This window comes from Cheilinus undulatus, linkage group 21, assembly GCF_018320785.1.
Source record: "Cheilinus undulatus linkage group 21, ASM1832078v1, whole genome shotgun sequence".
Lineage (NCBI taxonomy): Eukaryota > Metazoa > Chordata > Actinopteri > Labriformes > Labridae > Cheilinus > Cheilinus undulatus.
The window spans coordinates 19,658,935-19,672,584 of NC_054885.1; the positions used below are offsets into that span (position 1 = coordinate 19,658,935).

General features: G+C 37.0%; 2 protein-coding genes across 2 annotated transcripts; one reads left to right on the top strand and one right to left on the bottom strand.

Annotated features, from left to right (window-relative positions):
- Positions 1–1,069: 1,069 nt before the first annotated feature.
- On the top strand, positions 1,070–8,566 carry moto (minamoto). Its single transcript, XM_041778498.1, has 8 exons — positions 1,070–1,140; positions 1,405–1,519; positions 2,213–2,382; positions 2,807–2,911; positions 3,116–4,643; positions 6,440–6,574; positions 7,142–7,319; positions 7,395–8,566. Exons 2-8 carry the CDS (start codon positions 1,457–1,459, stop codon positions 7,577–7,579), a joined length of 2,364 nt encoding a protein of 787 aa, XP_041634432.1. The 5' UTR covers positions 1,070–1,140; positions 1,405–1,456; the 3' UTR covers positions 7,580–8,566.
- A 407-nt stretch (positions 8,567–8,973) lies between these two features.
- ccdc43 (coiled-coil domain containing 43) lies at positions 8,974–13,121 on the bottom strand. Its single transcript, XM_041778499.1, has 5 exons — positions 12,932–13,121; positions 11,192–11,285; positions 9,899–10,034; positions 9,658–9,713; positions 8,974–9,480 (listed from the first exon to the last, which is right to left on the bottom strand). Exons 1-5 carry the CDS (start codon positions 13,103–13,105, stop codon positions 9,293–9,295), a joined length of 648 nt encoding a protein of 215 aa, XP_041634433.1. The 5' UTR covers positions 13,106–13,121; the 3' UTR covers positions 8,974–9,292.
- Between the last annotated feature and the right edge of the window lie 529 nt (positions 13,122–13,650).

Genomic DNA, 13,650 nt, shown 5'->3' on the forward strand with positions numbered 1-13,650 from the left:
ACTCAGTAGGACATCGAGTTTCCGGGAGTAACCTCCACAATAAAATTCTGATTTCCCACGCGCTTTGGATTTATTTATTTAGTCAGAGATAACTCATAAAAACAAGTTCAAAACTTTCAGTGCCAGAGTGTTTTTACATAAAATAAAATAAATTTAGAACTATTTTCTGTGTATTGATTTGATGAAGACTCAGAGCAATTGTTAATATTAATTAATAAGCCTGAATAAATTCTCGACACCTTCGGTTTGAAACAATAACGATAATAGTATTTTGTCTGCATGTACTGACGTGGCACGTTAAAGAACAAACCATAGATACAGTATCTTGATTGATATGTCCTATGTTTTCGCGCAAACTAACCGTCCATAATAATAATAATAATAATTTTAAAAATAACACTAATAATAATAAACGGCTTTACTGATAAGTTCAACTACAAGCAATTTCATGCTGCGACATTATTGCAAATTCGCCTGCTTTTACTCTGAAAAGTATTGTCGTTTCGCAAAGACCGTCTTTAATTAACATCGTCAGCTTAACGTCACAGCTGGATCGCTTGGCCCAACCTGTTTTAAAGTGAAGGCAAACTAATGTTCACAACCAAAACTATGGTACCATGAAGGGTAAATTAATTGATCAATTCTTTAATGAGTTTCTAACAGTCAGATAACATAATTGGTGGGAAACAAACTGAAAGTGAAAAGTTAATCAGAAGAGAAATTAGTAATAACCCAGCGTTTCACATGTATGTTTTTTTATACTCATATATGAAAACACAAACATGGAAATGCTTCAAAATCCATCAATTTATATTATCATTATTACTATTAAAACGATTATAACTTTATTTTTATTGTTATAACTATGATTATAATTATTATAATTATAACTATAATTATTATTATGTGTGCTACGGTCTAATACAGGGCAAGGTCAGATACTTGTTGCTATGCGCTTTTACACTCTGCTTGATGTTAATTGGACCATAAATCGAAGTCATCAAACCAAACTCCTCCAATGTCCTTAGGTCGCGAGGGGGACATCAGCTCTCTTTTTTTTGACCGAGAAGTGGCACGAGAGCCCTCAACGATAATGCGAAGACAACCACTTTGAGTTCTACCAAAGTCTTAGCTGACAAGGTGAGGCCGGTTTTTCACTCTTGTTTCTTTTCGGTGAAATAAGCCGAGATTTACTGGCAAGGAAGCTGTTTTAATTTGGCGAAAGTTGGTCCATTTTTTTCCAAAGTACCGTTGACCAACCGCTAGCTTAATCCACTGCCGTTAACGGCTAAGTTAGCTAGTTGAGCTGCTTTCTTTGAAGAGGGAGTTCGCCTTTGTTTCTGTTAGAAATTAACCCAGTATGCAATATCAGGTATTAATAAGTAATGTTTTGTGTCTTGTCAGTACACCAACATTGATGGAGTAAAGAATCTGCTCAAATTTAAAGGAGGTCAAAATGGCATTTGATAGGCATCCCAGCGCATCTGCATATTCACTCTTTCCCTCATTACAGCGCCAGGTAAGTTACAATTTTATTGTTACTATGTTTTTTTGCATTTTAAGGAATACTTAAAGCAACCAGTTAAAAATTCTATATAAGGGAACTGCTGAATTATCTAGATTCTGACACAAGATTAGAGGATCGTGCTCTTAATCCATTATATTTTATTGGATATACTTTCAAACTCTTTACTCAAGGTATTTTTCACAATTGTCATTCAAACTGGAGATCGTTTTCACCATTATTGATTTATGCTTTGATTTCGTTCCTTCATTTTTAACCCCTGTTAACCCTTAGGCCTGTTTAGAAAAACACACTCATTTACTGTTAAGAACAAATTCTGTGTAGTCAGTAAAATGCAGTAAAATTATGATAGAACAATGTTTTTCAAATATAATTTTTTCACATTTCCATTAGAAAGGGGTGGTTATTGGATGAATATCAAGATATTGTCAGTCAAAACAAATTTTCCTTTAGAGGCCAGTTTTGTTAGCATGTCACTAAATATGAAAATATAGAGAAAAAACGCACAGAAATTAAAATTATTTAAAGAAAAGTACTAAGTATAGTGATTTAATACAAAGACTTGCTGTTGCATTACTTATAAATTAATTTAGCTACTGCTGCATAAATAAGTATCCTTGAAAATTTCTGAGCCAATTACTTCAATTGTAGTAAGCATCACAGTGATGTTTCTGTTCTTGTTTTCAGGCCAGTGGAAGTGGAGGGGTTGGAAACACGGGCAACTTGGCATCGACAGCCGTTTCACACCCCAGTGTGTTAATGCAAGAACAACTCAGACCATCCATTATCCATCATCAAGGTGCTCATGAAGATCCCTTTGGCCTTGTCAGTTGTGCCCTGAGCAATGCCAAAAGCAGGTATTCAGTTTTAACTACATGTATATTCTGGAAAAATGAGGAATAGAGGAACAACTTGGCCAAATTGAAGTGTTTTATGAATTGACTCTTAATAATGTGGCGGGGGGCTGGAGCCTATCCCAGCTGTCATTGAGCAAGAGGCAGGGCACACCCCTGAAAATGGATAGAAAATGAATGGAAGGTGAAGAATGGTATATAATTAAAAATAGGCAAGTCAAAGTGTCAGTGTAAGCTTTCATCTCTAAGATGCATCCTTATTTTTAAATTCTTCCTGGGTTGCCTATTTCACTGTTTTGTCTACCTGTGCCTCATTCTTAACTTTCAAACAATGCTTGCAGCAAACAGAAAGCTGATACGGGCAAATATGGCATTGTTGTCCAAAAAATGCTGTCATATTGTAATAACCTGTTTTTTGCCATTGAAGGAAACCTACAGATAACACTGACTGTGATGGGGAGACTGGCCTACAGCATCTTGTCTCAAATATTTTGGATGAAGCTGATTTGCAGGACAATTTCTTCAGCAATGGGTAGGTCAAGGTCTAACTTTTTCACATTTTTGGTTTTGGGCAGTGTGGTGTAAGTATAGTACAGTATATGGCAGAATTTACCCTCCAGAGATCAATGAAGTCTTGTCTTGTCTTACTTCTCTTATTGCAGTTAAAAAAAAAAGAAAAAAAAAGAATAAAACGTTTTAAGAAGATAAACATAAAGAAAACTCTTGATTCTTTCAGGAGCCATCCTACCAGTAATCCAGTCTGGTCCCCACTGGCAGAAGAACTATTGGAGTATTCTCAAACAGAAGCAAAAACACAACCGAATTATATTTTTCCTATCAACCATGCAACTTTTGAAGCTTTAGGTAAAACACAGGGACAATCAGTCTACAAGGATTTGGAAAAGTTTGTTCAGCATCACAATGGCATCACTGCAAATCAGCAGTGGCTTCTTAATTTGCCTAATGGAGATGGAGACAGCTATGCTCAACCTCCTAAGAAACAGCCCTCAGGTCAACCAGTGCCCAACACCAGAGACAATTATCTGTCCCAGATACAACAAAGCAAACATGGCTGCACAGTGCCTTTTAAAGACAGGGGGAATGGTCAGCAGAAGAACCACTTCCCTAATCTCAGTAATATCTTGAGATCTGAAAGTGAAAAAAGCGGTCTGTGTTCTCCTCCTTATTATGAAAACCACTTCAACCGGAGCAGTGCAAAGACCAGCACTAATGATGAGTACACTGAAAAAGACATCAACCAACTGGTCAACAGTTTGCAGTCATTCATGTCTGTTGAGGATGATGGCTTGTACTGTGGTGACTTTCCAAACATGCAAAGGCAGTCAATGCCCATGCACTATGATGACACTATGGGTGAACAATGCAAAATCACCACTCCTGCAATGTCATTACCAAGCACTCCTGGACTACAGGCTCAAAGGCCGCTGGGGAGAAAATTTGAGTCCGAGTGGATGGAAAGAAATGGAGGAGCAAATAACCAAACATTAAATTATCATGCCCTCCTAGATCTACCTGGTGTCAGCCCTCAAAACACAGACCACTTTGAGCAACAGAATTCAATCTTTGCATCTTCATATTGCCAAAACCAACACCTAAACAAGATGACCATGCACAGACAAAATGCTTCCATCCCAAACATAAGCATAAACAAGTTCACAAAGCAGCACATCCAGCAGGCTAGGATGGAGGGAAAGACCAAGCCAGCAATGCAGGAGCAAAAGAAGAGGAACCTAATGTCTACTTTTCTGCGAGAAGGCATCCCAGCAACCACATCCCCAACCAGCACTGACTTGAGAGGAGATGACAGACAGGGCCTCTCACAAAACCCTTTTTTTGAGCCCATGGAGAACCTGCAGTTTAAGAGAAGTGATGAAGAAAATAGCATCTTTGGTGTCGGGAATACACAGCAGCTCCTGCCTTTAATTTGCCCTGTAAATGATTTGAGAAGGATGTCGAGCGTTGCCATCAACTCCTCCAACAACTTTAGCTCAAGGTCCACACTGTGCTATGGAAGAGCTGCTCCTTGCATGGACACTGTTGATATGTGGTCAGCCAGTGATTGGTCTTTCAAATCCAGTGCTAATGTCACGATGGCCCACAATAGAGAAAACACTTACCATTGTGTGGCCCCCACAATGACTACTTCAATGATGATGCATCAAGGAGGACCTGTGTTCCAGCTTAACTTGATCCTGGATGAGTGCTTTGAGCAGTGGAAGTGTTTGGAGAAGGAGCGAGAGAAGGTATGCTTTTTGTTTTTGCTTGTTTTTTAAATTGAGGGTAAACCACTTGTTCATTTTGACATCGGAACCAGCAAAATATATTTTCTATATTTGTTTTGGGTGTTTTCTTGTAGGAAAGCTCTCTTACACTGGGCAGTTTTCCATAGCATTAGATTTTGTTCAGTGAAAATGTACAATATTTTCTGCTTATCATGTGCCTGATTATTTTAGTCATGGTGAAAATTTTCCATCTTTTTATTAGTAGTTTAGTCAGTTATTCTTACAGAATTATTCACACACAGACACATAAAATAATTCACTACATAGAAATTCCTATGTGTTTGTATCTCTTTTGCTCAGGATGTGGACAGACAAGAAGGGTTTTTCCTGGCTCAAAATGATACAGTGGTACCTTTCTGACTCTGTGCTGTGTACAAACTGGCACAACCAAACACTTTTACAAGCAACATTAGAAATTCTATTATCAGTGTTATTGAAAAAAGGACAATTCTCACATTAAAGCCTGTTTTATTATTTGATCCCACAAGAAACAGAGGGCCCACCTACAGGCCAGCAGCTGTTTTTTTTGCAACTATTCCTTTATTTACAAAATATAAATATAAAATGTTTTACACCAGCAAAGAGCTCTGATTCCCAGGATTCTGACAATGAAAAAAATGTCAGGATAAAACCACCACAGCATTCAAAATTAATGCATTTGTCAGCCAACAAACAAACAATAATAAAAGTGATACAGCTCACCATTAGAAGCTCTCCTGTACTCTCCTGATCACAGTATTCAATCAAAAACAGTCCTGCTGCATCAGAACGAGTCCACACAATCTAAATCCAGTCAAATATTTAGTCCAAATCAGGAGTACATCCATAGAGATCCATGGACTGATTCTTTATAATTACAAATTTGCCATTGTTGTTTTCAATAGTCCACTGTTTTTGCTGTAATATCTTTTTTTCTAAGCAAGTATCAGACATGTTACATAGAAAAATGTCTGAGAACCTCAGTCCTTTTTGGAAACTCTGGTTTGAAAATCCTGTACTTTTCCTTACACAAAGTTTTCACCTGTTTATTATCATAGGCTGTTTTCCCCCAACAAATACTTGCACAGTACATCAGCATGTTGACATTTTGATCCCACTAAGCAATGCTGTAATCAAGAAATATTAGGACTTATGTTAAAATAACTAATATTTAGACATGGCAGTATTAGATGGCAGACAGAGAGCAACAACATACAAACAGAAGAGTTGATGGAAAATGGACAATGAATCCTGGTATTCCTCTGGTAAACAATCAGGGAAAACTGATGGCTCTACATTTGTATAGGGTTTGACTGCAGTGAAAAACTGATCATTTCCTGCTCAAAACCTTTTACATCTTTCTGTTTGCTTTCTTAGTTAGGTTGCATATTTCTGTTGTGCCATGGCCAGCACTTTGGTGTATTGCTTTAATTTCAGTTAGAAAGGAGACTGTAATCATTAACTTCCCTTAAAGGACAGTGTTCTTTATGTCAACACATGTCAGACTGTGATGAGGGCCAGTGCAAAATTAGGCGTAGGCAGCTGCCTCCAAGTTTTGGATGCAGGAAAAACCCTGAAAAGATAAACTTATTTCACTGTGTTTTGTATCTTGCATGAGCAACAGACATTTTATCATCTATTAGTGTGGTTGTGATATGAAATATGAATGTAAATTAGTCAGATAGTTCATATGCTTGTATATGAATAAATTATGTTAAAGAAATAACCCTTTGTTGCTATTCTGGTTGTGAAACGCTATTTTCTGGCTTGTTTTTCAGGCACAGGCTATCCTGTCCATGACATTCCATGGCAAAAAGACTGCAGCAGTGATCAACACTAACATGTGCAAAACCCCAGCAAACCCATCAAGAGTTGACCACCTGATTGTCAAGCAAATGAGAGAACAAGCCAGGGTGAGGCACTTGAATTTGTTATTGCTGCTATACTGCCACCTACAGGTGAAGTTTGTCTTGAGAGCCTTCAAGCATTCAGTAGATTTTTGTCGCTTTTTTTGCATAGGAAAAGATTGATCTCCTAAGGTTTGCTTAGTTTGGATCCTGCATATAATCAATCTTCTTAGAATCAATCCAAAGAAAGCGGTTAATCTTTACATAAGATTTATTGACATTTATACATGAACCTTCTTTGCATGTTTGTGTGCTCATTACTAAGCATAGAGTCCTCACTGTAAAAAAGTGCAGGGCTTAGGTGTAGACCGTGGTCTTTTTTGTGAGAAGTAGGCCTACCCATGCAGTCACATCTCTTTTCTTATGAAGCTGAATCATCTGCGTTTGTGATTTGGAATATCATGGGAATTTTGAGTTTAAATAAATCATATATCTGTAAGCATATGAATATACTTTTAAGCTAAAAAATATTGCCACTGATTTTTGTTGTTAAACATGTGGATCATCACATGAAGAAATGCATGTCTGATGCTGGTGTGAAATGTGGAACTTGATCATTTTGCTGCTTTGCAGGTTGCAAGTCTTCTTGATAAAATGGAGAGTCTTCACAACATTTCCTTCCATACAAACATCCACACAATACTAAACATGCATAATACGGCAGTCTGCATCACCCAAGCCAGACGCAAGGAAGAGATTGCCAACATGTCAAAACACAAGAGTCAGAGAGCTCATTTCACAGAGGAAAGAGGTAAGTCCTGTTAAAAGTGGATCAATGTTTCTTTCTCTTAAACACTGCTGCTGTGAACTCAGTTTTGTTTCATAGATACAGTGCTGTTGGCAGTTGCACTGAAAGACCTTGCTGTTACCACAAGGAAGCTCCGCACAGCCCTGTGGTGTGCTCACCAGATGACACTCCCAAAACCTGTGAGGAAGCAGGAGCAACAGGCTGCCCAGGATGCCACACACACAAGGAGGAGCCCCTCTCCATTCAAGGGATACTCTTTTTAGTATAAGCCTGAGAAGGCACTTACCATGAGTTTAAAGTCCTTTTTTCCAAAACAAGACCAAAACACATGAGTTATAAATTTACCAAAGGCAGCAGAGGAATCTGAAAAGAGTTCTTACTGTATTTCCTACCTGCAAGTCTATTAACATTTTACCTGCAATCATTGCAGAATATATGAGATTAGCAATTTAAAGCTTGATGGCTGCCCTTTATAGTGCTCAAGAGCATCAGCTAAGTTTTGGTGGGAAGGAATTGCATGAACTATTATGCATGCTACTGCATCTTAACTTTATTTCGTACAATTAGTGTCAGTTCTAAGTTAATGTGCGTTTTCACCACCCTACAGTCATATTTAAAGGCACTATTTATGAGGAAGATCTCTGTGGACTTCTTGTTTTACTCTACTTTGTTCTGTGTATTTCCCAAACAACAGTTTAATCATTAGGGCAATGGTCTAAAATTAATGTGCTATGCACTCTTGAGGTGTTCTTTTTCTTTCTGTAGCTTCAGTCCTTAAAATATTGTGACAAAAAACAAAACAAATAACCAAACATTATTTATGTGCTTTTTAGGGAAGTTTTAACTTATACTTGATACGGATACTCACACTTCTTCGAGTTCAGTGCTTTCAGTTCATTTTGATTAATCACACACCCTCTGACAAATATAGAAGTTCAATACTATCAGTGAAATGTTGTATAGCTAAATAAGAATGTTTCAGTGTTTTAATCTAACATAAAATATAAAATTCCCTTTGAAATGGTTACATTTATTCTTACACTTGTATTTTTCCTGTTATAACTCACTATGTAGGAATAAAGTTGTTTTATCTGCAGTGTCAAAGTTTAAATGTTCTCTAATGGAATTCAATCTTTAAAAGTCCAGTGTTAAAGTTAATGAATCACACTTACCATCCTGTTATTTGGGATTAATAGTGTAGTCAAATATTCTTCTGATCAGTGGGACAGCTTGTCTAGCTACAGCCTGTAGACTTTTCTTGATAACATCAGTCCCCTCTACACATTCTCAATATGTTGTTGCATTCCTTAATTTTATTGTTCATGTTTTTAATTGCTCTGTTGAAGAAAACAAATTAAATAAAGCAATCCAAGTTGCTGAAAATGTGTTTTATTAATTTAAAAAGATGAGGAACCTCTTAAACCTTCTGATGATGGTACAGTCTACTTTCAGGGTATAAATGAGGAAAAGCTCCTTTGTTCTGTTTGTCAGATGAAATATTAATACTGTTGAAGTAAAACCTACAGCAGCTTTGGATCAAAGGAAGGAAAATGTTTTATTCTAAAGTTGAGCAGAAATCAAAAGGCATGAGATCGGCTAGAGGAGAACAGCTGAAACTCATGAATGAGCTTTATCAAACATCCTCCTTTTACCATGCTCAATTTATTTTTGTTTTATTAAGGTGGTTAAATTGGTTTTGAAAGGACAAAATTTAATTCATTGGACCTACATAAAACTTGCTCTATCACAGACATATCAGAAATCTTTATATTTCTGTTTGTATCAGTCAAGAGAGAAAATTTTATTTTCAACCCACACAGCATCCAATATTTTGATCTATTTCATATGATGAGCTTCATAAAAGTAAGAAAGGTCAGATGAAGACAATGAAGGTGCAAATGAGGTTTAGATAAAAAGAGGCAACCGCTGTTTTTGTCTGAAAGCTTATCAAATACAAAGTGTCCTTTCACTTGGTTTTATCTCTTGCGTTCACCTTTCTGTGTACGCTTCTTCTCCTTCTCTTTCCTGTCTTGTTTGGCTAGCTTGTCCTTCTCTCGCTGCATCTTGTCCATCTCTTTCTTCTTCTGAGCATCTTCTCGTGCCTGTTCCCGCTTTTGCTTCTGTCTGTTGAACACCTCTTCCACATTGGTGTTCTTAAAGAGGGCTGACACTTTGAGTAAAGGAACATTTGAAGGAAATAAAAGTGCTGCATGATATGACACGTCATTAAGAGACAGTGTTGTATAGTCATTCTAATTCTTTATCCCTTTACATAATCCCCTTTACATTTAATAAGCAACAGTAAATTATTTTAAATGCTTCTGACTTTGAGAAAGGATACATTTATCACTTGCAGGAAAGTTATTTCCGCTTGATGGCTCCTCGGCTTCAGCTTCAGTGTTTTAGTCAAAGAAAACTGGCACCTTAAGGATCATCACTGAATGTTAAAAAGGAGAACAATCACTGAGGTAAGACCAAATAAAATATTCATGGACAGACTTTCTGCCTGCTTAGGGAGGTAACTGAGCTGAAACATATGGACTACAGCACTACTTTCAGTGCAATAAGCACACCAAGGATATTCCTCTTCATCGGTCACATTAGCATATTGAGCAAGGAGGGCTTCTTTCCGTTTCTTGGACTCCTCAGACACCTCCTTTTGTTTCACCACGATCTGGGCCTGTTTTTCTATCATACTGGCGATGGCCTGGACTTCAGCTTCAGAAAGGAAAAAGAGACACATTAACACAGCAACAACAAAATTATTTAGTACCTCAACTTGCCCGATCTACTTTCTTTTCCTATACATATACATTAAGAGAAGGAGGCACAAAGAATCCCATCTGATCCTGAGGATTCAAGGCAGTATACACACCCTTATGGATATGTGCACAGTAAACACTCAAAATCTCTTTCCAGTTATGACACTGACAAAACACAGTAGAGAAGACTTTTTGGCATCAACACTAGCTGAACCCACAAGAAACTTCCTGCTGTCTAAGGAACTTTTTTAAAGAAAAAGTTAATCTCTCTCTGAGACAAAAGTGTCTTGCACTCTGCTCCAAATTCAAAGCAAACATTTTAAAACCCAAGGATCTAATCCTTCTGTATGTTTACCTGGTGCTGATGACAGACTCTGGAGCAAGCTGTCTTCATTGTTTGGACAAGATTTAAATGACTTGATGAGCCTGCTGGCTCTCTTACATAAATGTTATTGACTATGGAACTTTAATGCAAGTATGGACTAAAAAGTTTGACCCTTTTGAGTCAATGAATAACACAGAATTTAGGACTTTTTAGACTTCAGGGCATTTGGAAACTAACCTTAATACTTTGTCTCCTCAGTGCATTCTGAAAATGATTTACCCTACTAAAGTTAATATTGCATATTGAGAGGGTATGGTATGCCTGCATCCAGATTGGTTTAGTTGTGTAGATGCAACAGGTACTGCCGTGTCATCTGATGTAATCATTAGAAGTCTGCTAATAAACAAAAGGCAGGGCTTTATGTCTGCCCAGCCTCTCTCAGAGTTGTGGGAATTGCAGCACTTTGATACCAGCAGCCTTGCTGCACACAACAAGTAGGGATACCAAGCCATGGTAAAAGAGTTATGGAAATGATACAGTATATACACTGCTGTTTGCATATAAGGCCGACAAATGAGTTCAGTATCAGGTCATCTCTGAAGGCGCATTGTTAATGCATAATCCACATGCCCAAAACACATTGTTAATGCATTGCCCTTGTTTTTCATGTTGTGAAATGGCTTGTTATGCATTTGCAGTAAAATATGTGGTTGTTCCTCAGAAGCAGATGTAGCCAAGGCCCATGGGGAAAAAACCCTTACATTTTCAAATCAATAGTAAATAAATACCATCATCTGCATCCTTTTTGGCAGCTGCCCGACTGCTGCACTCTATCCACTGTTTGATTATCTGTTTGCAGATGTCTGCCACTGTATCCTCATCCTGCAAACATACAAAAACAACAGTGAGGTAGGAAATGGCTCACTTTATGTACAACATCTGTAATACCCTAAAATAAATAAAAACATACAGTACACTGATCGGGTTCAAAAGACTATGTACAACTCATTTATTGTCAATGATTGATAATAATAATACTTCAGAGTTCTTGCTATGAACTTTATGTGATGATTATGTTTCTTTGAGATGAGAGGGGTAGATTTAGATAAGCTTTTAGATTCAGCCTACACTCTTTTGGTTACCTTGGAAATTCAGAAATTTCAATTTGACTGTAAAATTGTTTAGCCTGTTAAATGTGATTCATTCATGCATATGAAAGTTACAACTGTGCATTCATTGACAGGTGTTATAAAGACATGAGGTTTAGTTAGGTACAACAGCAGCCACTGATTTTACTCAAGATACAAGTGAATCTTGTACTGACTGACTTGTACTGACTTGTAGTGACCCCTTGTCTGATTTGTCTATAACATAAACAGTTGTTGCATAATATGACTTTTGTGAGCAGTGATTTTGTGGTTGTGTAATAGCAATACAGTGATCCCTGCTGGGGTTCTTTTGGTCTTGCTTCTGGTGGATTGCTGTTGGGGTTTTTTTATTTTTATTTTTTTATGTGAGACACATTTGCACCATTAGTGGAGTAGCCTACTGAGTTAGAGCTCCTACCTGTCACTTTAGGTGCTCCTAAAGGATGCACAGAGCAAGTTCTTCATCAGTATAATTTGCCTTGCTATGAGGTTAACTCTGCTTTATTCTTACCAACAGAGACCCAACTTGCCACAGATTTTCAAAAGTTACCACAGTTCTGTCATATTGTAAAATATTAAACACTTTCAAAAGTTTAGCTTTATGTAGTGTGGAACAGTAAACACGTTTAAAGTGTCAAATTGAACTTTATACGAGTTCAAATGACATCAGTTTTGTTGTTTATTTAAATTTACTGTTAAGGTGTGACTTGAATGACCTGGTTGGAGATCTGTTTTCTTGTTGATCTTGCCAATAAGAAAATAATTCTGTACAACTACTCAATAACTTCTCATTACTGAGGAATTAAAGTAAACTTTAAATTAAATATTTTTCACTTTTACTTGAGTAGATATATAGATCTGTACTTTTACTCCTATTGAAGTACAGTTTAACCAGAGTAACTGTACTTTTACTAGAATACAACAATCATGTACTCTAGAAAAATTTTTTTTTTTTTCAGGTTTGTTCCAGTGTGAATACAGCGTATGACTTTTGAATGTTTCAAATTCAATTCAAATAGATAACTAATATGCATTATGATTGTTATATTCTATCCAGCCGAACTTTTAAAGACATCAAGGAAATACATTAGCATTAAATAACAAGATGATAAGCTAAACAATGTTAAGATACTTTCACAATCGAGTAAAATTTGTCATTTTGCAAAAGAGATTCGGTGTATTAGGAGATAACAGCTTCAGTCGCCGCGTTTATTTTGGTTGTAAAAACATTGCTGTGTCTAACATCGTTACAAAGGCTCAAATATATTAGCTGATATTATCACTGTCACTAGGTACAGCCCAGCAAACAAGACGGACAGCAACACATGCAAAAAACACAGGCTGGGTAGCAATGGGTGGCATGCGAATTTGGATATTCACCAAAAATGCAGCTAAAATTTCTTGAAGCGCATCTTCTTTTTCCTCGTCACTTTCCTCTTCTTGCAGGACCCCTAAAATGTACGCCCCGTACACCTCACGGTCCACTTCTAACGAATCCAGTCGATCATTTAGCCAGCCTACAAACTCCCCGGCGTCTGCTACGGGCGCAGCCATCTTGGCCCTTTGGGGTCCTCTGATGGTGTACGGCTGTCTTTGTCATTGCCTGAGAAAAAAAAAGGCAAATGAAGTGGCGAGTGTTCAATTTTTCAACATTTTGGTGTCCAGGTAACTGAATCATGATTGTAATATTTGGCCTTTTTACACATCATAATATTTTACACATATATATATATATATATATATCAAAATATCATTTAAACTACTGAAATCTTGAAAAGTATTTAATGTTGGACTTTGTTTTCTTCAGAAGTGGCTCAGACTTTGCTAGCATAAATAGTATTTATGCTAGCATAAAACGAAATACCTACCATTCTTTTTGAAAACTATAATTGCTTATTCAAGAAAAATGCCGGGAAACGGTAACGTAAATTGGCGTGAATTTGTAAGCTTAACTCTCATTTGTGTCTAATTTTAGTCGTTGTTTCTTTTAGTACTTTTAGTACTTTACTACTTCCCATTGTTTCTTAAATTGCACCTTTTGGCTATACTGCAGCTTGTTCTCTGTGAACACAGGTCTTATCAACTGTCCATTTGAATGA